Here is a 27192-nt window from a genome sequence, read left to right on the forward strand (position 1 = left end):
GGGCGGTTCAAAGAGGTAGGTCTTGTGTGGTCTGTAGAAGTCGCTCTCATCGGTACAGGGTCTCAGGCAAAGGAGGGAGAAGAAGACAATGATCTTTGGTACAGCCATCAAAGAGAAACATTTCCTTGGTGTTGGTTCCATTTGGAGGCAGAGGAAGAGGAGGGAGGTGTGGAACCCAATATGATGTCAAATTCAACTTTGAATTGAGGCACAAGACAGGAAAAAGCAAGGAGTTTGTTGGAGCCCATATTGTTAAGTGGGACCAGTTTTGGACAAGCAGGTTTTTTTTGGGCCCAAGAGGTGGGCCAAGTTGGGGTAGATGGTGCTAGACCACTGTTAAGCTCTGGGAGTCACACTGATGTCTAACCGGTAGTTCCCGTAGTGTTGATCTAGGATGATAGTGACATGTATAGAGTTAGTTAGGGGTAATTTGTAGGTTCTGGTTTTGGTGTATCTTTGTAGCCTCTCTTTGTCTTTCACATCAAGATGCAAATTAAGTTTGTATGGTGTGGATGGGCTTTCAAGTTTCAGCCCTGGTTTGTTAGGAGTTTTTTTTTTTTTTTTTTCCTTTTTCTTGTTTGTTCGGTCTAGGTTTTGTTAGTGGCTAGTTTTTTGGTGTTTCGCTTGGTAGTTGTATTCTTTTTTTTTTTCTCTTTAATAAAATTTTTACTCTTACCTTCAAAAAAATACCTTTTCATTTTGTGGTGGGCCATTTTCAGTTATTCTTTCAGCTTAGCTATCACCTAGTCTCATTCCTTGAGATTTTGCTCCACTGTCACTACTTTTGTGGTTCTTGAAATGTAGGTCAGTAAGGTGGAGTGTGGTATTCAATAGACAACTTCAAATGGAGTGGTGTTAGTGGTTACATGGTGGAAAGTGTTGTACCACCATTTGGCTAATGATAACCACTTCACTCATGAGTGACGGTGAATGCTTGTAAAACACCTCACATAGGTTTCTAATGTTCTATTGTGAACCTTAGTTTGTCCATCTGATTGAGAGTGGTAACATGAGCCCATGTGATTCCTTGGAATTTGAACAATTTCTACCAAAAGGTTCATCCCAATTGCTAAGTATTTATAGTTGACAATGTATGGAGTTTGAAAATGTGGTCAAGGCTTGAGCTACATCATGAATAAATAAGGATGGGCTAAAGCTACAAAGTGCCCATATTTGGTTAATCAGTCAATGACTACCATGATGACTGACTTCCTTTGAGATGGAGGAACTCCTCCCCAGACAATAAAAAACCTTGTACTCAAGGCCTATGAATTTGCTCAGCAATTTTTACTATGTGGGAGTATCAATTTTTTGCTACAAAATGTGCCCAAGACTCTAATAGTCTGTGAGTATTCTAAATTTTTAACTCAGCAGGAAGGGACACCATCTTTCACTGCCATGACTAGTGCCAACATAGGTGGACCAAGTCAGATGTTTGTCATAGAGGGTCTTGCTAAAGTAGACCAGGGGTCTCCCATTCTGAGACAAAATTGCTCCTATTACAGAGGCACATGTGTCACACTCAACTATGAACACCTTTTCAAAATTGTGTAAGGTTAGGACTGGAGTTTTTGTCATTGTTGTCCTCAATCGATTGAGTGTCACCTCAACTTTATCATTCCATCCCTAGGCCCCTATTTTAATAGATCGGTTAGGGGTCTAACAATGGTGTCTTAGTCATAAACAAACTTTTTTGTTGTATCTCATCAATGTTTTACGAGTGTGGCCACTAAACCATATTGGAAATGTTTTTCTAGATCCACCTCCACTCCATTAACTAATATGATATGGCCAAGATAATCTATGGGGAGGTTGCAAATCTGCACATGTTAGCAAATAGGGACTGAGCTCAAATTTCTCAACTCCAACACGTATCTTAGGTTTCAGCCCTACAATATAACAACCTACTAGAAATTCCTTTAAAAGAACCTTCTCATGACTAGGCTGAAACTCTTCTTGGTATTCACAAATAATGGTAGCTTGAGTGAGATTGTCCAATATACCGAAATGGTTAGCACTGTGGAGTTCATTGAATTTTTCTTCCAAGACATCTACAAATTGCTTCCATGAAAGCTGAGTGTAGCATTCCTTAAACAATCCATACCATTTGACTACAGGTCCTTCAAACCCCAAATTGAAGACTAAAATCCAATGCTCTTCCAAAATCTCATTCAAGTCCACATATTGTCGTACAAGCAACAACCATCTATCAGGGCTATTTCCACTAAACTTGGGGAGGTCCAACTTCACCCCCCTCTGTAACCTAACCAAGCTTCTATGGGTAGCACAAGTGTCTTTATTAGTACCATCCAAGCTTGTTCTTGCCTGTTAGGTTTGATAGTTTTTCTCATCTTAGAACCCATTCGGCAAAGCCATTGATTAAGGTGTTACATGATCTTTGTCAGCCAGTTGTTCATTTCCTCCTATCATTTTTCAATGTTGCTCAATCTTTCATCAACCTCTACCATCACTGCTTGAAAAGGTTCAACTTGCTTTGATACCAGAATGTTACAAACCTCTTCTCTCTGGCAAGCATTGAGGCTCGTATTCCCCTAAGCTATGTTGACGAACACCGATCATAGGGAGTGGGTTAACTAACTCAACAAAGAAGGGAATGGTGGAATGGTGACTGGAAATTGGTAAGAAAATTTCAAAAAGAGCTCTCTCATCCTTTTCAGAATAATGTGTCAACCCCTATTCAAGTGGTGATTGATAGAGCTCTCTCATCCTTTTTGGAACACTATGAAGTTAGTATGAAGCTTAATGGAGTTGATTCCCATAAGTTGTGGAAGTACGTTGTTTGGCAACCTCCAAAAGTTGGTACTATCAAAATAAATTCCGGTGCATCCCAGCTAAACAATGGGATGTGCTCAGTTACTGCCATAACTAGAAATCTTATGGGAGAGATGGTAGATTACAAGGCTTACCACTTAGGTTCTTCAACCATTAACTTGGCAGTAGCATGGACCATATGGGAGGCCCACAACCTGGCAGCAAATTTCTCTAACCATTCCGTCATCATTGAAGGCGATTCGTTGCTCGTAATATCCTGTCTGAAGCAGCTCATCAACCCCCATAGAATCTGTGGAACATCATTGAGGAGTGTCTAGAATTAAAGAATCGTGCAAATGAAGAGTTTGTCTACAATCACATGTATTGGGAAACTAATCAAGATGCACACTGACTTGCCAATCAAGCCTTTTCTTCTCAATAGGGTACAATAAATCTCAACCTCAATGACCTTTCATGGAATTTAGCTTTTACACATCAGCTATCAAATGAATAAAAATTAAAAATAACTCTAGTTTTTTTTTTAATTTAAGATTCTATCAAGCTAATTACCTATTTGAATGCAAGTATCAAAAATCTCCATAAGTCTGTATCTCAAGAAATAACAATTAGGTTCTTGGACTATTAATTACCCTCTAAAGAAGTTGTTAATTAGAATAAACTAAATTCAACCTTGTGCCCCAAGTGAAATGGATATTCTACTTATGTATCATATTTGCGAAGGTATGACAATATCTATGTTAGGTCCTAGTGCTATCCTTTAAACCAATATTTCAAAACACATTATACTCTTATATATCAACATATACATTGCTATATGGAATTAACAAATGGAGAAGAAAGTATATCTCCATAGATTGCTTACCAGGAAAAAAAGGATATCCCCTATATCCCATGTTGAAAAATTAGGAGCAAAGGCATGATAACCCTTAAATTGTTTGGGACTATCCAATATCATTGAATTACTTCTTGGTTTCTCTTCTATTGAGATAAAAATAGTAATATAATGATATAAGTGTTTATTCACTAAAAGATGGATCGATATAAGTAATTTAATTCAGCCAATTCATTTATTAATCCTATTATATATCAAACTAGTGGGGACCCATGAGATGTATAGACTTTGATAAAAGAATTTGAGCAAAAGGAGCTAGGGGTGCAACTCAGGTGGACCCGACCCAGCTTAATCAAAGCTTTTGCACAAGATGGGCTTTAGCTTTCAAATTTCAAGATGGGCTTGGGCCAAAAAACTTTGGTCTAATACATTTCTACATATTATCAATCTATTCTATTTAGAAAGTGGGCTACAAAACTCAACATGCCCAAGCCTAAGCCTAGCGAAAGATGTTGGGTTAAGCTATGATTGAGCTTGGGTAGGTAAACTTAGGCTTAACCTTTAGTTGGGCCAAGCTTGAGCTTGAGGTTTAAGAGTTAGGATTGGGCATGGGTTGACCCTTAACTTGACCCAACCCATCAAAGTTGGGCTTGTGACATTCCCAATTGTATTGGTTCTTATTTTTATTAAATTGTTTTAACTTTTACTAAATATTTATTTAGTATTAATTTTTGTTATTGTTAAATGGATTAGATGATTTTAAATTAATAATAATTATGTTTAAAACTAATAATTTTGTTAATTTTTAATTTATCAACAAATTTGTAGTATCATTTTAGTTTTCTAAATGAAATTTAAAAGGATATCAAAGTATAAGATTTAATTTTGAAACTAAAATTTTCTTACGTTGGTTGTTTTATTAATAAACATGTATTAACTTGTACTAACTTCATTTTTAAATAAAAACTCATATTAATAAAAATTATTAAAATATTTTTGTTAATTCATATTATTTTATCTATGATTTTTATTACATTATTAACTTAATTAGCTAACTAATTTATTGTGTTATTAATTAATTAGTTAACTAATCAAATAAGCTTTAGTAATTAAGTTATAATTAGTTAACTAATTATATAACTATCTTATCTAACTAAAGAATGATCCTACACTAAGTACGGAGAAACTACAGTATCATTTAGTTTAAAATTTACTATTTAATTAGAAAAATTTAAATGGGTCTTACTTCTTTGTAATTCACAATCTATTATGACCTATTTTGTTTGAAAATCACTATTAATTTATGTTGTTTTTAATATGATTTAAGAGATTAAATGAGATCTTATTTGTAAATAAAAACCCACTTTAATTGGTATTTACTATTTATTTGATAAATTTATTTTGAGTCTTTTATGTGTTTTTTATAAATAGACACATTTATATCACTTCAAAGTGGATTGAATATGTTTTTGAATAAACCACTTCTAAGGTAGTTACTAATATAATAATATTAAAGCTAAGGAATGTGATAAGGCAACAATCATCTGTCGTTTTTCCTTCCTTCTTCCATCCTCTGTAATTTTTCCCTTTACTTGTTTTTCTTTTTTGTTCCTGTGTTGTTTTTTGTTTTTTCTTTGCTGTTGTTGTGCAGGGAACTTGGTACAAGGGATGCACTATTCAATCTTTTCTAGTTGGGCGCTGGCCACATTTGCTACTTTGGTTGCCATCCTTGACTGTTTCTTGAAGCCCAAATCCTTTGTCGATTTGGTATGAAGGTCGTTTTTGGTGGCGGTTGCAGTTGCAGTTGTAGTTTCTTGGTGGCTTTTTTGGTGGCAGTTGCATAACCCTGCCGGTTTTTGCGGCATTCTTGATCGCACTATTACTGCCTCCTCGCCATTTGTATTCAAGTTTCTGGATTACCTTTGCCCTCAAAAAAAAATACGTGGCTTTCTCTTTTTTCAAGAAATAGGATCTCATAAGTGGGTTCTTCCTATTTTCAAATAAATCAAACCCACTCCTCACAAAGAGAGAGAAATTGAACCCATTCCTCACAAAGAGTTCAAAATAGTTAACTCCACTCACCAACAAACATTAACTTTAAAACATACTTTCACTCTTTAAGCCTCCCATTCAGACAAGTGGCACCCATTCATTAACACTCTTAAAAAACATATCAGAAAGTGAGTTCCTCCAAAGAAAAGTCGACCCACTCCTCAAAAACAGTCAAAGTATTTAACTCCACTCACCAACAAAACATTTCACATTACCAAAAAAAGCAAAACTCTCACAGCTTTAACACATTAGTGGGTAATTAACTCAAAAACTGATTCAATTTCTTTCTCTTTTCTATTTCAGTAGTTTCTTTCTCAATCTATTTATTGCTGGATAAAAACTGTAATTAATATAAATTAAATATGTATCAATTACAAATTAAATATGATTTAATTTTTTAAATTAAATAAGACACTCAAATTAAATATATTAAATAAATAATGAATTTCACACAAAATGATACCTAGGTGTAATTGCCTTCTACTTAGTACGGGGTCATTCTTAGATAAAATATGGCCCATTTTTATAGATAAAATATGGCAAGTCTCTTAAATCAAATAAAAATCTATCAAAAAATCAAATAAAAACCTAACCTAAATTTTTAATATAAATTATTAAAATTTTTGAAATAATTCATATTAGTGGCTCCGTACTTGGTAGGGGGTCATGTCTAGTTGTATTTGAAAGTGAAACTAACCACTTTTGCGGTTCTCTTTTCTAAAAATTTGGAGTACCACGTATCTGAATGGGAGGGACCGTTGTGTGTATGTGTATGTGTGTGTGTAATGGGTGTACAGTCGTGTGTTCCCCTTCTAAGAAATGGTATCCCACATATAAAAACCATCAAACATGTGAAAATGACCTCAAGAAATTATAAGAAGACATACGTCCCCATATAATTAACAATTTTAAGGTATTCAAAAATTTCAGAAGTATCACATATAAGACAAATTTATTCTCTTTACCTCATTATGCAATTGCCTCTATGATATTTGAAAATTATAGCACTGCCACGTATAAGACAAACTTTCAATGTAATTAACTCTATGACATTCAAAAATTAGAGTCCGACATGGCTTTAGTCCAGGCTCTTTTGGTTCGTGCATTATTCGCGCATTTAGAAGGCGTGTCGCGTGTCCTCCGAAGCGTGTGACATTCTGAAAAGTACAGAGGGCTTTAACCCCGTTAGTAGCCTTTACCGTTAGTGGGTTAACCTGGACGCGAGTCTCTCTTTGAGTCCTCTCCTCTCCTCTCTTCTTCCAGACGAGTTCGAACTTCATGCTCGCTCCTCTCCGCCCGATGGCGACTACAAAATCATCACCGCCGAGGACTACACAACCATCACCTGTGGCGGATCACCGCCTGAGCAACATTCTTTCTTTCTTTTGGCAACCCCAACTCGCCCATCAATCAAGCTCAACAGTTGTATGGTAATCTAATGGGTAATATAGACAAGGCGGTCTCATCTGCAAACATGATCTTCCCATCCTATGTGACCCAAAATTATGTGTCTATTCTGCTTTAAGATGATATAATTTGTGGTTGTTACAGATGGACAAGGCTTCTGTTCTTGGAGATGCTATCAAGTATTTGAAGCAACTACAAGAGCGAGTGAAGATATTAGAGGAACAAACGGTCAAGAAAAGAGTGGAATCTGTGGTGTTAGTCAAGAGATCTCAGATCTCGGCCAATGATGACAATGTAGGGAGAAATACGAAATCAAGCAAACTCTAACCAAGTTTCTAAACAGCGGAAATAATATTTTTCTCCGTCTGTGTGAATCTGTTAGGAAACAATTTAGTAGAGCTTAAAACCAAAGAACAAGCACACAAGAACACAATCAAATTTATGTGGAAAAACCTTCCCGGTGTGGGAAGGAAAAAACCACAGTCACCCAAAAACTTCCACTATCAAGAAAGTAATTTTACAAGGGTTCTCTCTAGATAAAACTAGAGGCATATAATCAGCAAATCATCAAGAAAATACATTTCTTGGAAATTAACAAATATCTCAAGATAATGGAGAAATCTCACCTAAAATAGAGGTACTGTTCACGGACTCAGATCTCACAAACCATTAAGCAAAACCAGATCTCCACCGTTCAGATTGAAGAACTTTAAGTCCGAACGTGCCTACAAAATTGCAGCTCAATCGGACCACAAGCGACCTTCGATCGAAGCACAAGATGAAAACTGCGCAAGCTAGAATTCGAAAAGTCTGCTCCTTTTCTCTTCTTTGTTTTTACACAGGATTCTCTTCTTTTTCTTTCTTCTTTCAATCTTTTAGCAGCCAACACCACTAAAAGGTTATTTCCTTTGACTATTTTCATTTGGGCAAAAATACCCTCATCCATGGGCTCAAAAAATACCACATGGGCTTCTTGGGCCATTCTCCACATAAGAGAGAAACCCAACAAATCTCCCCATTTCCCGACTAGGTGGAGGGATTCGCCATCCCGGCGACCAAGCGACAAACCTCAAGTTTTTCTCTTGGTAATGATTTTTTTAACATATCAGAACCATTATCATCTGTGTAAATTTTCTTAAGTTCAAGTAATTTGTTGTTTAGAGTATCTCTTATCCAATGATACCTCACATCGATATGCTTTGACCTTGCATGAAATGCTGAGTTCTTAGCTAAGTGAATAGTATTCTAATTATCACTGAACAGAACATACCTCTGTTGCTTGAAACCAAGCTCTCTCACGAACTGCTTCATCCATAACAATTCTTTACAAGCTTCTGTTGCTACAATAAACTCTGCCTCTGCTGTAGAAAGAGCAATACACTTCTGCAACCTTGATTGCCACGAAACAGCTCCACTAGAGAAAGTAATCAGATAACCAGAAGTAGACTCACAAGAATCCTCATCTCCTGCCATATCTGAATCTGTGTATCCAACTAACACTGGTTTACCATTGCCAAAACTAAGTGTTAAATTGAAAGTACCTCAAAGATATCTCATTATCCACTTTACTGCATCCCAATGCTTTCTTCCTGGGTTCGAAAGGAAACGACTAACAACTCCAACTACATGAGCTATGTCTGGCCTTGTACATACTATTGCATACATCAAACTTCCTACTACTGAGGCATATGGAACATTTTCCATATCTTCCTTCTCTTTATCTATTGAAGGGCCTCGATCTGATCTTAACTTAAAGTGGTTAGATAAAGGTGAAAAAACCACTTTAGCTTTATCCATATGGAACCTTTCAAGTACCTTGTTAATGTATCGTTCCTGTGACATGTACTTCTTTTTCCTGTCTCGACAAATTCAAATGCCAAGAATTTGTTTTGTTGGTCCCAAGTCCTTCATGGCAAAGGACTTACTTAACAGCTTCTTCAGATTCTCAATCCTTGAAGAATTTTTTCCAACAATCAACATATCATCAACGTAAAATAATAAGATAATAAAATCATCATCAGAGAATTTCTGCACAAAAACACAGTGATCAGAAGTAGTCTTCTTATAGCCATGCTCCCCCATAACCGACTCAAACTTCTTATACCATTGTCTGGGTGCTTGTTTCAAACCATAAAGGTTTTTCTTCAACCGGCAAACATAACTCTCTTTTCCTTTCACCTCGAAACCCTCTACTTGCTCCATATAGATCTCTTCCTCCAATTCACCATGAAGAAAGATATCCCCTTATTGGCCCTGAGGTTCGTTTTGCAGGAGGGTTTTTTTGTTCGTCCATTTGTTGTGGTATGTCTGTTTTTTTTTTTTTTTTTTGTGCAGTTAACTTGTTGACCGCGTTTATGTTGGGTTGTGGTCTGTCTGTCTTGATCCGCCGCCGATGATAATTGTGTAGTAGCCGGAGGTGATTGTTTTGTAGTCGCCGCCGGGCAAAGAGGAGCAGCGTGAGATTCAGAATCGTCTAGCAGAGGAGAGGAGAACTAGAAGAGAAACTCACGTCCAGTTAACCCACTAACGGTAGAGGCACGTGGTGCGTCCTCCGAATGCGCGAACGGTGCGTGGACCAAAAGAGCCTGGACTGAAGCCGGGCTCCAAAAATTATAGGAGGGTCATGTATAAGATAAATTTACTCATTTTATCTCACTATGTAATTGCATCTATGATATTTGAAAATTATAAAACTACCACATATAAGACAACCTTACAATGTAATTGACTCTATGACATTCGAAAATTATAAGAGCGCGACATATACTTATTTACGATTATACCATCCTATAAAACAAAATGTCAACCCTCTTCTCTCTAGCCTAATTATCTCTCTCCTCCAATTCTCTATCTCAACTTTTTATTTATTTTATTATTATTATTATTATCTAAGCATTTATTTATTTAATAAAAGTAATAACTTATTTATAAATCAATAAAATAAAGAAGATTTGACATTGAGAGAAATATTTTAATAAACATTTATTTAGTTATTTATTTTATTAGATTGTTTATTTAATTTACTAACAAATTATTCTCTCTCCTTAAGCCCAATATTTAGGGTTGTCAACAAGTCAAGTTTGGTTCGAGATAGCCTATACTAGTCCCATCCCAATAAATTTTTATTCAATTTAATAAATTATTATATAAACATTAATTTGTTTAAGAAAAACTAAGGCTAAACCAATGGGTTCGGTCTACCCATGGAGCTAAATTGATTGAACATAATTATAATGGCTATGGTCCCATGATTTTGTCTCGATTAATAATTGGGTTGGTTTTTGTTTTTACCTGTCCAAAATTGATCCAAAATTGGTTCCATGATGTCGTTGTGCATATGTGCCACCATAGGCAATCTACGTATAACCTACATTCGCCATTTCTGTTAGCCTTACCATTGCAACCCCACCTTCTACATACGCCTCTACCTTTGCTTGTGCCGCTACTGCCATTGGTGCACCCACACTATAGACGGGTGGTGGTGCTTCCCTGTAAACCTCTGGAACCACTCTTGGCATCGCGTAGTAATTTTGGCCTATCTGACCTTTTATTGAGCATCTAATTGGTGCATGATACACGTTGTCTGGCATCAAAATCAGATACACAGATTGTTTCGTCCCCATTACTGTCGTCGTAGAAGGTGGGTAACCCCCAGTTGCCATAGGGTCCGGATGTATTAGGCACGTTAGGTAAGCACAATGAGTGAGCACGTAATAGCTATGTGACACGTCTCAGTTAATGTGGCTTTCATCCAAACTTTTTTGCTCCGTTAGATAGAAATTATCCACTATTTTATTATCTTTGTCAAAATAATTAAAAATAAAAAACAATGAAAGAATAAAACGTAAATGAGTCCCAACTCCCATTACGTTTAGGTTTTCCTTTTTTATTGTTTTTATTTTTAACTATTTTGACAAAGATAATAAAATAATAGATAATTTCTGTCTAACGGAACAAAAACATTTGGATGAAAGGCACATTAATTGAGACATATGTCATACAGCTATTACATGCTCACTCATTGTGTTTACCTAACGTGCCTACTACATCCAGAACCGTTGCCATGTGACTTTTATTTTCAAGGTTAATTTTGATACTTTTAAATCTTAAATCTCACGTGAGGTCAAGTGATATACATAACTACGGTCCATTAACAATAAGTACATTGTATGCATTTCAAAAATTTGGGAATTGGATAGTTGCATTTCAAAAGATTGTCACTAGAGCCAAAGTACAAGTTACTGATTGGGATACATAGATAGAGATGTCCCCTTGACAAAGAGCTTACAAAAAATGGAACGTGATACCTGGTTTCCATACTCAAGGCTAAAAAACTTGAGGGCTGCAAGTAAAGAACAAGTTTATACAACTATGGATGCCTCACCCATCAGACATGGTAGGATCCTTGAAAACACCACACTACAAAACAATAACAATGTAATATGCTTTCCACCATGTGTGTTGGGCAAGGCATCCAAGAAGAGTTTGATACAAAGCAAACACAATTCAATAACTCATAGTTCTCGAGACAATGGTGGTGCTCAATTAATTCCTCAGTTTCTAACTAAGGCCCTTTAATTAGTTCCGTAAATGAACTTGACCAAACTCGAGCTCCAACATTGACTTTAAAATTAAAAGGAGTTGTGCTTTTCCAACGGGGGATGTATCATTGTATCCATTCATCCATATATTTGTCTCTGTACAGATGTATACAGTGCTTCCACATTTATGCATGAATGAGAATGAGAGACATAAACAGCTAATCTCTTGATGGTACTGGACCAACGTCAACATCTATTAATTAGTACATGGAAGAGGAGGGGATAAAATAAGACAAAAGATGGCATGTTTGAATGTTTCCTTTAGCTATTAATATATATGCATTAACTATTATTATTAAATTCAAAGACAACTAGCGCAAGCAGCAGGTTTATCAACTCTGTGTTATAATCTGAGTTCAATTCAGGGAGGGGGTGCTGTTTATGGGGATGGAGATAAAATAAATTTGGGGAATTAGTAAACGAATTCAGAAGTGTAGTGGACTGTAAAAAGGCCAAACAAAAAGGCTGATCAATTAATTCTACCATTCTCTTGTGTTGTGTTTGGTTTGAAGGAAAAAGTAGGGAAACGTAGGAAAACTTTTACAAACCTTATATAGGTTTATCCCTATGTTTCCCTTCCTTTTCCTACCTTTTCATTCAAATCAAACATAGCCTTGGAATAAAAATTGGCATGGAATGAATCGTTTACAGTTCTAGCTTCGCCAAAAAATAAAAAAATAAAAAACAGTTCTAGTTTCATCTCCCGTATGTAATGCATAACACAAATGGTTAGGATTCGCATCTGCCCCCCCCACAGACTTCCCCCCAAAAACGTCCCACGAAATCTAATGTGTTCCATGATACATGCGCACTAGGATGACTCGTGCGGTCTAGAAGGGTTTCTTCTCCCATTCTGGTTATTCTTTCTCCTATTCTAATGTGAACTGAAACCCTTGGCGCCCCCTTTGGTAACCCACCCATCGGAGATAAACTCTTTTAAGTTCTGCCAGCCGACGCCGACAGCCATACAAACGGAGAGAGAGAGAGTATTAAGAATCGTTGTTGTAAAATCAATAATAATTTGATAATTTCACAGTAGAAACAATTCAATGTAGGTGATTTAATAGATACAAAAAAAAAATAAGAAAAAAAATTACAAATGATGAATATGTACAAAATTAATGAACCCAAGTAATTAATTTCTTTTATTTTTTTCCTGGGTCTTACTCTTTATTTTCATAAGTTTGAATTAAACCCTCAACTCCACGAATACGGAATGGTGGTCGCAGGCCGCCACCTTAATCAGCACGCTTTGAGAATGGCCTCTGCATGTTCCTGCACTACCTTCCATGCCAAGTTCACATGGCAGTCCTCCGTAAGGCTTGCACCAACAGCGAACCTGATCATGTAAACACCCCCAACCACCGAATGCGTCATGTATATGCACCCAGCCAAGTTGATCGACTACAGCAACTTACGGTTGATCTCGTTTGCACGTTCCAACTCTGACGATTGCCTGAGCATCTCATCCTCATGATCCTTCACCGGCGGCGGTAGCAGCCGGGAAGCATACTATCGCGAAATTCCTCGGCACCACAATCTCAAACCTCTTGTCCATGGTTACCTTCTCTTCGAAGTGCTTAGCCATTTTCATGTGGGTCTGAAGGAAATTTCTTAGGTTGTCTACACCATAGCTTCGAAGCACCATCCAGAGCTTTATGGCTCGGAATCGACGACTGAGGGCTATTTACCAGTCTTTGTAGTCTATCACTTGCTTTGATTCAATAGCTTTGTTCCTCAAATACTCAGGACTGATTGACAGGGCCTTAACAAGGGCACTAGGGTCCTTGACCCAAAGGTAGTAGCAATCGAGAGTGGTGAAGAACCACTTGTGTGCATTGAAACTACTGGAATTCATCATGGACTAAGAAATTTGCATGCATTGGGAACTCCTCTCATGCATGCATGTATCTTATCCTCTTCCTCTCAGCATGTATCTTGGATGTTTCTTAGCATGTATCTTGCATGGATAAGCATGTATCTAGGCGCAAATTCTGGTAGTTCCTTAGGCGTCTTTAGCTAGTTATGATTAGTAGGTTAGGTTACTACTACAAGTGAGTCTCCTGCTCCTAAATTTCAGGCGTAGATTGTATGTATATATATATAGTTGTGCCTTGCATAATAAGACAAAATTCTCCACAAAAATTTTCTCATGGTATAAGAGCGTGGATTACTGTTCGCTGCACGACCGACGGTTATCGGCTGCAGATCTTGTTCCGGCCACAGCCTATTTCCTTTTTGTACTAACTTCCTACTCCTCCATCTTCACTCGGCTCTGGCCCACGCCGGTATCGGCATCGTTATCCTCCGCAAACCGCTTCACCGGAAATAGATCCAGCGGAGACGATGGCTTTTCCGCTAGGAAGCTAGCGTTTTCTTGCTGGCTATTCGCATACTTGGTCATCAAAGCAAGGATAATGTTGCAAAGGTTCTTCATCTGTGTTAATTCGTGCATCAGATGCATATTCTCTTTCCTAAGTCGTTCGTTCTCATCAAGAAGCTCTGTTGTGCTGCTGCAACTTGTCATTCTACACATCGTAGCGGCAACGGCCGATGGGGATGAAGTCGAGGATACCACTTGGTCATCACCGGAATTCGTCGAAGACCCTGTCCAAACGGCCGGAGCTGTAGCTATCGTAACAGTAGATACAGCTACAGCCAGTGATATTTTCCGGCGATGAATGTCGTAGAGAAGTTTTTTTTTCTCCTCTACGAAAGCAGTCGTTTGCGAATTCCCATCGATCAGGAACAATCTTTCGGAAGCCATATGTGTTAAGTTGTCGAACGAAGCTTGAAAAATTGTTGTGCTTGAAATATTTGGGAAGCAGATCTCTGGCGAACTCGGCCGGTCCTGAACGTGGAACCGTCCTCGTTCCACGAAATCACGTCATCTATCGAAGGATCATCCACAAGCTATCGCTCGAACTCCCGCTGCCATCGATCGCCCATCTATGTGTTTCTTGCAATAATCAAGCAGCTCAAACAAATCTTGTTGGCCGGTTACCATGGTTGCCAACAACGAAAGGAACGGTGAGAGCTCAAGTAAGTCTAAATGGTGAGGAGACAGACCCCGCGGTATGTCGACCGGGCGTGGAGCAAGTCGAGGAAAAGGGGGTGGACCCTCTGGCGGACGTGACCGAGGTTCAGCAAAAACTTATGCTGCTCAATCATCGACAGGGCATGAGGTGGCTGCTAATGCAGCCGTAACTGACGGAGACAGGACCGGACTAAACAGACTTAATGACGAACAGTGGTAGACTCTCGTAAGCATGCTTGATGCTTACAAAACCAGGACTAATGAAAAACTCTCTGGTAAGAAAAATTCTACTGATTGAATAATTGATTCCGGGGCGTCGCACCATATGACTGGAGAAATTGACTTATTAATGGATGCACGGAATATTACACCGTGTCCGGTGGGACTTCCCAATGGGAAGCAAACCACTGCAGTGAAGGAAGGGACTTTACATTTGGGTGGAAATATTTATCTACATCATGTGCTTTTTGTACCAAGAATGAACTGCACCCTTATGACTGGAGAAATTGACTTATTGATGGATGCACGGAATATTACACCGTGTCCGGTGGGACTTTCCAATGGGAAGAAAACCACTGCAGTGAAGGAAGGGACTTTACATTTGGGTGGAAATATTTATCTACATCATGTGCTTTTTGTACCAAGAATGAACTGCACCCTTATTTCCGTAGCAAAATTATTGCAAGAGCTAAATTGTAGTGTCACTTTTACTAACAAGCTATGTGTGATACAGGACCAAACCTCGAGGATTCTGATCAGAGTGGGTGAACAGTGTGATGGGGTCTATCATTTTAGAGGAGCAGCACCGGTTCGGGCGAATAGAACAAAAGGTATGGATGAATGGGAGTTATGGCATCGCAGATTAGGGCATCCGTCTAAACAGATATTATCTTTTCTTCCTAAAGTAGATAAATTAAATAGTAGAACTGAAGGAGATAAGCCATGTGATGTTTGTCATGGAGCAAAACAAACACGGGAAATTTTTCCTAAAAGTAAACATAAAGCTGATGATTGTTTTTCTCTAAATCATTGTGATACATGGGGCACCTATAAAGTACCTGCCTCTTGTGGTGTAGTTTACTTTCTAACCATTGTTGATGATTATTCTCGTGTTGTGTGGGTTTACTTGTTACTGGAAAAAAAATGAAGTAGCACATATTATTGAGAAATTTTGTGCCATGGCAGAACGTCAGTTTGGAAAGCAAGTCAGGACTGTTCAAAGTGATATTAGAACAGAATTTAAAAGCTTGAAATCATACTTTGAGACTCATGGAATTCTGCATCAAACTTCGTGTGTTGGGACACCGCAACAAAACGGTCGGGTGGAGAGAAAACACAGGCATATCTTGAATGTTGCGAGAGCATTGAGATTTCAAGCAGGCTTGCCCATTGGTTTTTGGGGGGAGTGTGCCTTAACCGTCGGATACTTGATAAACAGGACACCTTCTTCTGTACTTGGCGGGAACACTCCGTATGAGGTACTGTTTGGGACACCACCTCAATACGAGCACATGAGAGTATTTGGCTGTCTCTGCTATGCTCATTGGAGTCCTCAAGACAATGATAAGTTTGGAGAAAGTAGGAAGTGTGTTTTTGTGGGTTATCCCTACGGAAAGAAAGGTTAGCACATATATGGTGTTGAAAGAGGTGAATATTTTGTCTCACGTGATGTAGTCTTCCATGAAAATATATTTCTATATGTCACTGGTTCAGAAGCCACTCTGGGAAACAAACTTGGCCCAGCCATTGCACCAGTTGATGCCGCAGTTGATGATGATGTTGTACACAGCCACAGAAGGAATAAAGACAGGGGGAGTGATGCAGCCGACATCTGTGATAGGGGGAGCCTTGAGAATAATGATGATGGAAGAGAGGAGGAGCACGGAAAAGAAGAGAGTGTGTAGGAAGTGAGAATTAATGGCAGTGATGACAGAATTAATGTGGATCCAGCACCACAAACGGCACCAGAAGAGCAACTTGGTAGGGGACATCGGCATCGCACGCCGTCTGTTTTGTTGAAACCCTACGTGACCTACACTGCTCGATGTTTGAAAGACCCCATTCACACTCAAGCCAACTCTGAATCATAGTCCTCATGTACAACTCCCTATCCCATAGCGAATTATGTGACATGTACTAACTTCTCTGCTAGACATCAAGCTTTCTTAGCTGTAGTCACTGTAGGAGCCGAGCCCACCAGCTTTTTTGAGGCAATGAAAAGTGAGAAATGGAGGGAAGCTATGAGGAAGGAAATCCAGGCTCTGGAGGATAATGGTACTTGGACATTGGAAACTCTACCTCCTAGGAAAAAGGCAATAGGGAGTAAATGGGTTTATAAGATCAAATATAATTCAGATGGGACGGTTGAACTATATAAGGCTCGGCTAGTTATTCTCGGGAATAGACAGGTTGAGGGGTTAGATTATAATGAGACTTTCGCTCCTATGGACAAAATGACGACAATCCGCACTTTCTTAGCCGTGGCAGCCGCTAAGAATTGGGAGTTGCATCAGATGGATGTACATAATGCATTCTTACATGGGGATTTGGATGAGGAGGTATGCATGCAGTTGCCGCCAGGTTTCGCATCTAAGGATCGAACAAAAGTGTGCAAACTGAAGAAATCTCTCTATGGATTACGTCAGGCTCCCAGATGCTGGTTCTCAAAATTAACAGCGACCTTGATACAATTCGGGTTTGTTCAATCATATCCTGACTACTCTTTGTTCACTTATTTCAAACACAATGTTCGTCTGCACGTGCTGATATATGTTGATGATTTGATTGTTGGGGGAAATGATACTGTAGCCATTATGAAATTCAAAGAGTATCTCAGTCAATGCTTCCATATGAAAGATCTGAGTCCACTCAAATATTTCCTAGGTATTGAAGTAGCTCGTGGTCCTGAGGGAATATATTTATCTCAACAGAAGTATGCCTTGGACATTATCTCGAAATGTGGACTATTGGGAGCCAAACCAGTGTCAGTGCCCATTGAACAGGATCATCATCTTGCACTGGCCAAGGGCGCTCTAATGGGCAATCCGAATCAGTATCGAAGACTAGTAGGACGGTTGATATACTTAACGATCACACGACCTGAGCTGTGCTATTGTGTTCATATTCTGGCCCAGTTCATGCAAAGCCTGTGGCAAGAACATTGGGAGGCAACTCTGCGTGTAGTGCGATATATGAAAGGGTATCCTGGACAAGGTATAGTATTGTGTTCCGATAGCGATTTGTGTTTGTATGCTTATTGTGACTCTGATTGGGCAAGCTGCCTATTGTCATGACGATCGTTGATAGGCTATTTCGTTCTGTTGGGGCAATCACCAATTTCTTGGAAAATGAAAAAGCAGCACACTGTGTCGCGCTCCTCGGTAGAAACAAAATATCGTTCGATGGCCGCGACATGCTGTGAATTGAAGTGGATGAAGAAACTTCTATTGTCCTTGGGAGTGGCGCATGACGAACCTGCGCGCTTATATTGTGATAACCAGGCAGCCCTGCATATAGCCGTGAATCCAGTGTTTCACGAAAGGACAAAGCATATTGAAGTCGACTGTCATTTTGTTCGCAATGAGCTGCGGCATGGCAACATTGTTACTCGGCATGTTCGAACCACAGAGCAATTGGCTGACATCTTGATGAAGACTCTTGGGAAAGAGAAATTCACCTATTTTCTTGACAAATTGGGCATTCAGAATCTTCATGTGCCAATTTGAGGGGGAGTATTGGAATTCGTTATGGACTAGGAAATTTGCATGCATTGGGAACTCCTCTCATGCATGCATGTATCTTATCCTCTTCCTCTCAGCATGTATCTTGGATGTTTCTTATCCTCCCATGCATGTATCTTGCATGGATAAGCATGTATCTAGGCACAAATTCTGGTAGTTCTCTAGGCGTCTTTAGCTAGTTATGATTAGTAGGTTAGGTTACTACTACAAGTGCTACCACTAAATTTTAGGCGTAGATTGTATGTATATATATATATGATTGTGCCTTGCATAATAAGACAGAATTCTCCACAAAAGTTTTGTCAGAAACTGAACGAGCCTGCATCCTCTACCCCATCGATGAAGTGTCTAAACTCAGAACATATCCATGCACTTCCAGTGTATGCTGCGTCGATGTGAACCCAAACTCCTTACTCGTTGCAACGGCACGGAAGTTGTTTGGAAAGATCCCTACAATGTGGGCAGCTTTCTGGAGTGCACAGTGGGTCTGATCTGATCCATAAACCACCAACTTCCCTATGTTCTCCCTACCAATTCTGTTCAACATCCGATCTCTGGCTACCGTGAGCGTGCATAGGATGGCTTCACAGGTAGTCCCTTGTAGCACACCACCACTATTTCTAGAGAAGAGGAAAGACTTGGGGAGCTTAAGCATCTTGCCAAGCCAATCCATGACTATGCTCTCCAGGTCTGTGACCGCCGGCGACGACATCCAGTTGAACCCAACGACATTAAATCCAGTGCTAAGCATTTCTCCGAGAAAACCAACGACGCTACCGCTGGAAGGGAAGTAAGCGTAGTAGTTAAGGGGCACCGAGAAAACCAGCGATGCTTACTTCCCTCCATTACAGAATACTTACCTTCTCACTGTTTGTATGGCCATCGTAGTCGGTCGGCGGAACTCGAAAGAATTTATCTCCGGTGGGTGGGTTACGAAAGGGGGCGCCAAGGGTTTTCGTTCACAGTAGAATAGGAGAACAGAATGGGAGAAGAAACCCTTTTAGGCGAGAAGTAATTAATGGACATGATACAAACGGTGTGAAATAGAGACCGCACGAGTCATCCTAGTGCGCGTGTATCATGACACGCGTCGCGCCTAAGCTTCGTGGGACATTTTTGGGGGGTAAGTCTGTGGGGGGGGGGCCGATGCGAACCCAAATGGTTAAGGATCATCACTCATCAGATCACCCGAAAACTCCGTTTTGCTAGAATATCCACTAAATATGAACAACTGGTAGGTTACATTGGAACACAGACTACAACTGCATGTGGATTCTCAACTCTCGAGTCTGGCCCCAGGAGTCTAAGTGAGAATCCATCAGAAGAAAACATACCGATTAGGTAGGCGATTCATCAAAAGTGAGATCACATTTCCTGCCACCACCGTTGCAAGACAATCCCAAGACCACGCATTGTACAAATCATTGTTTTTAAAAATCGATTCAAAGGCCACGTCGCAAGTCACCAGTCATCGTCTAGATCAGACCATGCCACATCAGTCATATGAAAATTCAAACATATATAGATAATTGCATTTTGAGACAAAAAAGAGCAGTTTTTTGAAAAAAAAAAAAAAACAGAACAAAGACGCACCGAGACACATGAATCTTGAAAAGTTACACAAAATTGAAAAAAAAAAAATCATCTCAATCAAACATTAAACCACAACCCGATCACCGGGTCGACTGGATCAACAGGCCAACCATCGGACTGTTTTTGACCTTAACCATGACAATTTGAGCGGTTCAACCAGAAGTGAACAGCGGGTTGAAAACACTGGTACCAATCAAGGTCAGGTACATTCATTATGTAAATTCTAACATGACGACGTAAAAGCCATCTCATCACTTCAGACGTTGAATCAAAAGTTCAAAATGCTGCATCAACCACATCCACGAGAGAGACAGGAATGTTTTTCTCTATCTGATTTCCCTATCTACATTTTCTTGCGAAAACGTCCATTACCTGCTTGTACATGTACTTCTTAACATCCCCTCCAATTTCCAGGAGGACGTGTCTTAATTTTCAGTTTTCAGATTGATTATCCAATATTAAGTATCAGACTCAGCTATTGTGACTCGGCAGTCATGCTCTGGTGGGATTTTATTTTCAAATTAAATGTGTATGGGCGAGTGATCCTTGCTTGACACTAAAATCAGACTGCTTAATTTTTATGCTTTAGAGAGAGTGAAAGCATTAGACTAGCCAAGGATCATTCAACATCTGAAGTTGAATTAGTCCTCACAGAATCTACGTCAGGCCCAAAAAAAACTCCGCAAAGAACCTAACTGGAAAAGACACAATTGTCATTATATGGTAAAATGAAATACAATCTAACTAATTATAGGATGAAAATCCAGTTCTATATCTTTACACATTTAATATACAGTCCAGGCCACGGAGATAAAAAGAGTTTTACTACTCATCGTAAGTGACATGGAGATCAGTTCTGCAGCCTAATGCATTAGGGTCCTCGGCCCCACAGCAATCATAGAACTTGGCAGCATAAGGAGGATCATCTGGCCCCAACTCATAGTACCTTAAGCAAATAGAATGCAGAGAAAAATAAAACAAAAAGACTGGTAAGAAGGCAAAGTCTTTCGAAAGGAAACTACTTAATCAAAGCATTATTAAGTTTGTTGTTGCAATACAAGGCATAGTAAGATTTCACTAGGACAGCATTTTTGAGGATCCGGAGAGTTTCAATGTCTGAGTGAGAGCTTAGAATGTCAAATCTGTTGTGCATCAAATCAGACCAACTTGCAGCAGATTGAAGGAATAAGTTGTTGCATGTTCTCTGCAACACGTGGCCTACATGTTGCAAAAACCTACAGTACTGACCATAAACAGTAGCCATACTTTTAAATGTTCAATTTCTGTATTAGTGCTTAAAACAAGTAAAAGAAAGAAAACAAAACCAACCCTTCTTTTCAGGAGAAATTTTGAGATGATGACGAATACTAGGGAAGATAAACATAAAAAGAGATTCAACAATAACCTCAAAAACGATGCACACTATTGATTCTATTCCTTGTTTACAAAAGGAGGGAAATGATATTTATGATACCCAATACCTGTAATGGAGTGTCGTATCCTGTTGAATATTTCAATTTTTAGTGTAAATTTTGTATCCAAAACTGTATCCAGCCATGACTTTGCCGAAGGGAAAGATAAAGAAAAACAAATTAATCCATTTCCTTGAGAATCTAAGGTTGTGGTGGCAACATGACTCCAAAACAACATGCACAGCTCAGTGAAGCAAAATATGATTTGCATGCTCCCCCCCAATATATAAAATATGGCAGTTGACTAAAAATTTCTTTACTTATAACTAGCTCATAACCAGGAAGTATTTCCCGAAACTTGCAGTCCATAAGCAAGAAGACTATCACAGAATGCATCCTCTAAAAAGGGGTCTAGAGCATGGGAGCAGTTCTGAACCAACTGTTGTTACAAAGGAGCTTTTAGTGAATACTCATTTGTAGTTCCATCTACTGACTCTTTTCTTCTTCCCTAAACCTAGCTTTGGCTAGTCTGGGTAGTAAAACAGCTGCAATATCCACAACCCATTCATTCATTGTTCCTCTTGAATCTTGGCACCCAAATCATATCTTATTTAGTCTTGTAAAGAAGCAACCATCAGCACCTAGCTAGCTGTGCATAGCCAATGCATAATTCTGTAAAGTCAATGGTAACAATCACCCCATACCCTGTCACTTTTTCCTACCTCACACTGCATGTCTTATATTATATTTTCAAAATCTTGGAAACACCTCTTCAAGAACTTAACCATAACTATTTGAAGACATTGAAATACTCTTACACAAAATTTCTGCATACCATATTTCTACACTACAACTTTCCCTCGTAACTTGCTAAACATCCAAAGCCACTTGACAAGGAGGGTTATGTTCCTTCCACCATTCGAAGCCCCATCCTTCATGTACCCCCCCCCCCCCCCCCCCCCCCCCCCCCCACGGTTTTTTTCAATGAATGCTACCATTTAATAAAAAAAAAAAAAAAAAAAATCCTAAGCCCCTTTAATATCAGTGATATTTCTTCTAATTTATGAAACCTCTTAGTTGGAATAAATAAAAAGGAAATCCCTGTAGTTCCACTCTAGCATGAAGAAACTAATTCTAGAATGGAAAACAATGATATGTAGTAAATGTAGATCTTCAAAATGTATTTGCTATTTATTGTCAGTGGATCTGAGCCAAGGGTTTATTATCTTAACTCAAAACCTCAGTTGGAATCAATAAAAGGAAATCTCTTGAGATCTTTCTAGCTGAGAGGTAACTAAATCATTCCAACATGAAAAATAATGACATAGAAGAAATGAAGAGACTTCAGAATTTTCTATTTATTGTCATTGATTCTGAGCCTGAGATTGTGATAATGTTGGTTCAAGTCTGAATAAGGACACATGTGCAAAAAATCCCAAAGGTTAGGTTTGTATCCAGTTCACCCCTCCCAATCCCAAGTCCCAAGACCCTAGGTTTATGAAGGTTAGGTTTGTATCCAGTTCACCCCTCCCAATCCCAAGTCCCAAGACCCTAGGTTTATGGAATTGTAAATATTTGCAGTTTAGATATATTGAACTTCCTATTTCTCAGTCCTCCATAACTTTTTACAAAAAAGTCCAAACATCACTTATCCATCTACAGTTTAAACCTAAAGGTTAAACAGAATAATTTTTTTATTTTTTTGATAAACAAAACAAAAAAGAACTTCTATTACTAATGAGGGAGAGGATCCCTCACCTCAACCACTGTGAAAAAAGCATATACAAGATACATAACTAGCCAATAGCCACTGTATACTTCATACCAAAAAAAAAAAAAAAATTGTTAGTGACAAAAACCTATGTAATGCCAGTGGTTTCTGAAATAATCGCCACCAACCCCTACAAAAAGCTTCAAACTACTCATCCACCTCATTATTTGTCGTTCAATCTTCTTAATCAAAGCTTCCATTGGGAGTGATTTTTCTTCAAAATTTCGCAAGTTTTTTTTGTTTTTTTTTTTATGAGTAAATTTCGCAAGTTTCTTTCTTTCCATAGTACCCAACAAACTGTCATAAGCTGTGCCTTTTTTGGATAAACTACCCAGTTTCCAGGCTGAGATTATTCCCTGAATCTCAGGTGGGCTCATCCAATGCAATTCAAAAAGCCTCACAAAATGGGTCCACAAATGAAAGAAGTACCTGCAACAAACCAGCAGATGTGGACCCATTTCCTCTGTTTCAGCACAGAGGGTACACACATTGACTAGAGCCAAACCCCTTTGGTTAAGTCGGTCCATGTCAAGATTCTATCTAATATTGCAGACCACAAGAAAAATAAAATTTTCAAAGGGACATGGGCTTTCCAGATCCACTGCCAATGAACAGGATTCACAGCTTCCACCATCACGAGGTTGTAGTATGATTTTTTTAGCGAAGTTAACTTTCATTAAAAGGAGAAGAAAAAGGGTACATGAGATGATGTACAGCAGCCTGAAGAGGCAGAAGCAGAGAAAATAACTGTCACTAAACAAATTTTCTCTAAAAGCCCCCAACTTTGCTAGGCTATCAGCAACAGTGTTCAACTCCCTAGGAATCCAAACCAGCTTTACATTCATTGAGTCCAAGACATCTCTGGCTTCAGCCAACAAGTGTGCTAGCCTCCAAGGCCCTCCTTCCTTCTCCCTTAACCATGCTATAGTAAGATCTGGTTGAATCCTGTTGTCACCCACATTAGGCTGGCTGGAATGCAAACTCTAGCCAAGCTGGTCATCAACTCAATCAGATCCCCAACCTCCCAATCATTGAGGTGGCACCTAAAGTGGAGACCACACGACCTGGGACCCCACCAGCTCACAATTCTGTGCAATGGAGGCTTCCTTTTTTGCAGAAATTGCAAAGAGAGAAGGAATGACTGTGTCAAAGGTCTGTCCCCGCACCAGACATCTTCTCAAAATAGAATCCTATCACCAGCACCAGGATTTAGCCTAATGGATTTCCTAAACCCATCCCTGAGTTTTAGAATTCCTTTCCAAGGGCTCCAGCCAAAGGGTTGGGAAGAGTCAAGAGATTCACAGCCCATTATGGCTCTACCAAACTTTTCCACAACTACCTCCCTCCAAAGCTTCCCCTGTTTATTACCATACCTCCACCAGCATTTAGATAACAGAGCCTTATTCATCACCTGAAGGCTCCTTAGACCTGTCCCTCCTCTTGATTTTGGACCACATACTTTGTTCCATTATACAAAATGGAATTTGTGGTCCCCTTCCTTAAATCCTTCCCATAAGAAATCTCTCTTAGCTGTGTCCAAAATGCTTGGCACCAATGCAGGTATCGTAAACAATGACATATAATAAGTTGGTAGGTTGGATATGGAACTTTGCAACAATCCAAATTTCAAGGTTTTGTTGAGAATTTTCAAATGGCCACTTCTGCCCCACCTGGTTCTGAAGGCTTGTGTCAAGTGTATGAAAATATTTAAGTTCTTGAAAGTAATATGTATTTGAGGTGCATCAGAGATGGCCATTTGGACAGTACCTTACATAATATGTCTTTGAATCCCAGATATGGTCTTTATTGATGGTCCTTGGTTTTTGAAAGTTCTTAGTATAATGACACTAGTAGGCTCCCCACTAGCTCCCATGCTAAAATGCCCGCTTGGAATACTTCTTCTTTGCCTCAAAAATGCCTAGAACAAGGCCTTGAGCTGCATAACATTGAAAATCATCCCCACACATGTTTTCTGAACCGTGAAACAAGTCAGAGCTTTTTCATCTACTAGGCATCTATTTATCACATCAGTAGAGATACTGCAATAAACATTAGCTGTGCTAGTAATGTTCTTTAGGTTGTTCACAACTTGGAAACTACCACTAGATTATTATAACCAAAATTAATTCCAACCACAAATAAAACAATTTGGATGGTTCAACTAGGAACTTACCTAATTAAAGTACTAGTTTTAGTAGGAAACAATGAAACAAAAGTCATCCATTTCCCACAGGTGAACTAGCATGCTCATACTAGTTTTTAGTAATTTACTTGATCAGTTTGAAGAGGTTGAACAGGGAGTTTTCCTCTCCGGTAATGGTTTTCAAATCATACGGTGAAGCCCATTCTTCTAACCAGATATCCATTAATCCATGTAAATGAACTACTAAGTACCCGAAGTGACTAAAGAAGGGAAGAAGAAAAGGCTGCAAGCATACGGTAGCATGAAGATGGTGACCACCGAAAAAAAAAAAGAAAAAACCTTCTTGAAAAAATAGTGACTAAAGAAAGGAACGAAGAAAAGGCTGCAAGCATACGGTAGAATACAGATGGTGGTCACCAAAAAAACTTCTCGAAAAAATAATTATAAATAATAGAACATGGACAAAATAATGCTGACCCAGTATATAATGAGAAAACAAGTTCTAGACAATAGTGTCAGACTCTGCAAACCCTGAGGCTCACTTTGGAAGGAGTACAAATACAAATACGTACAGTACAAATTGATACAAAATAATATAAAATACAAGGTTTTGTACTCTACGTATTTGTATTTGTACTCCTTCAAAACTGAGCCTGAGGAATAAATTTGCACTCTATGGATTTCGCTATAATTTCAACTAGTGCGATAAAAATAACTACTTAGATCATAATAATGGGATCATATTGTAATACACCATCTGCTTTGTGGATCATGCCTCATAAAGGTAAAGTGCAAGGATTTCCACTAAAATTTTCTTTATGGAAAGTTAGATCTCAGAACCAAAGCATGTCTCAGTTCATGGTTACTTTTAATTTCCAAACGAAATCAAGGAAAACTTCAAGCATATACGCTATCACATGAAATAGATGTTGGTTTGTTCGCTTTATTGACTCAAGCCACAAAATTTAGAAAATTGCCCACAATTAGCCATCAATCATGCAAACGAAAGCCAGGATGTTCATGTTGGTCAACACCCATCAGTTACTATTGCAAGATAATAACAAAAGAGAAAGAAATCGGCCAAACATGAGAAATAATCAATCATACAAAAGAAAGACCATGCTATTTGTTATTTGGGCCAACTACCATCGGCTAGTATATCTAGATTCCAGTGGTTGAAGATGGAAACCAAAATAATTGTGCAAACTATGGAGAGAAACAAAGACAGGGGCAGAGAGAGAACCTCTTCTGATCGTCATGTCTTCGAGAAACGAAGAATGAAGGGTGAAACCTGCACGAAGATGTGTTGTTAGAGGAAGGGTTGAACGTTTCTTTGCAACGTCTGCAGAGCTTCTCCACCACCTTTTCCTTCTCTTCTCCACCATTTGCTTTCCCACCGTTTTCCATCGCTCTCTTTCGTTACCTTTGCAAAACCGCTGTTTCTGCGCCAGGTTGAGGGTACTCTTCGCATCATAATGAGATTTATGGATGATGATCACGTGAGAGCGATCACACCGAGTAAATGGTGTGAGCCCTACCGTATGAAGTATGAACCCGGATCTTCTGCAAGATCGGATTCAGTCCTCACGACCGTGTTCACACCGCTCGCCGACCCGGATCTGTTCCTCACAGAACGCGCCTCACACTGACATCCCAGGCACATTTCACCGTGCAGTGGGAACCGGAACATCTCCCATGATTAACAACATATAAGTAGAGTTGATTAACAACATATAAGTAGAGAAGGGAGATGTTCCCGATACACCTGTGAGGTCAGTGTGAGGCGCGATGTGTGAGGAATAGATGCAGTT

General features: G+C 39.0%; 1 protein-coding gene, 1 long non-coding RNA gene and 2 pseudogenes across 2 annotated transcripts; 1 reads left to right on the plus strand and 3 right to left on the minus strand.

Moving 5' to 3' along the window:
• Positions 1 to 12841: 12841 nt before the first annotated feature.
• LOC104608798 (tyrosine/DOPA decarboxylase 5-like) lies at positions 12842 to 19934 on the minus strand (annotated as a pseudogene).
• Positions 13525 to 14856, minus strand: LOC109115516 (heat stress transcription factor B-2b pseudogene; annotated as a pseudogene).
• Positions 19935 to 20747: 813 nt separating the features above from the next.
• On the minus strand, positions 20748 to 26954 carry LOC104608759 (F-box only protein). Its single transcript, XM_010274844.3, has 2 exons — positions 26625 to 26954; positions 20748 to 21001 (listed from the first exon to the last, which is right to left on the minus strand). The coding sequence occupies exons 1-2, from the start codon at positions 26786 to 26788 to the stop codon at positions 20881 to 20883; spliced, it is 285 nt and encodes a 94-aa protein (XP_010273146.1). The 5' UTR covers positions 26789 to 26954; the 3' UTR covers positions 20748 to 20880.
• Positions 22432 to 23192, plus strand: LOC104608758 (uncharacterized). The gene is made up of 2 exons (XR_737147.3): positions 22432 to 22908; positions 22971 to 23192. It is a non-coding gene; the product is annotated as an uncharacterized LOC104608758 (long non-coding RNA).
• Positions 26955 to 27192: the final 238 nt, after the last annotated feature.

This window comes from Nelumbo nucifera, chromosome 6 (assembly GCF_055504915.1).
Source record: "Nelumbo nucifera cultivar China Antique chromosome 6, China Antique-T2T, whole genome shotgun sequence".
NCBI lineage: Eukaryota > Viridiplantae > Streptophyta > Magnoliopsida > Proteales > Nelumbonaceae > Nelumbo > Nelumbo nucifera.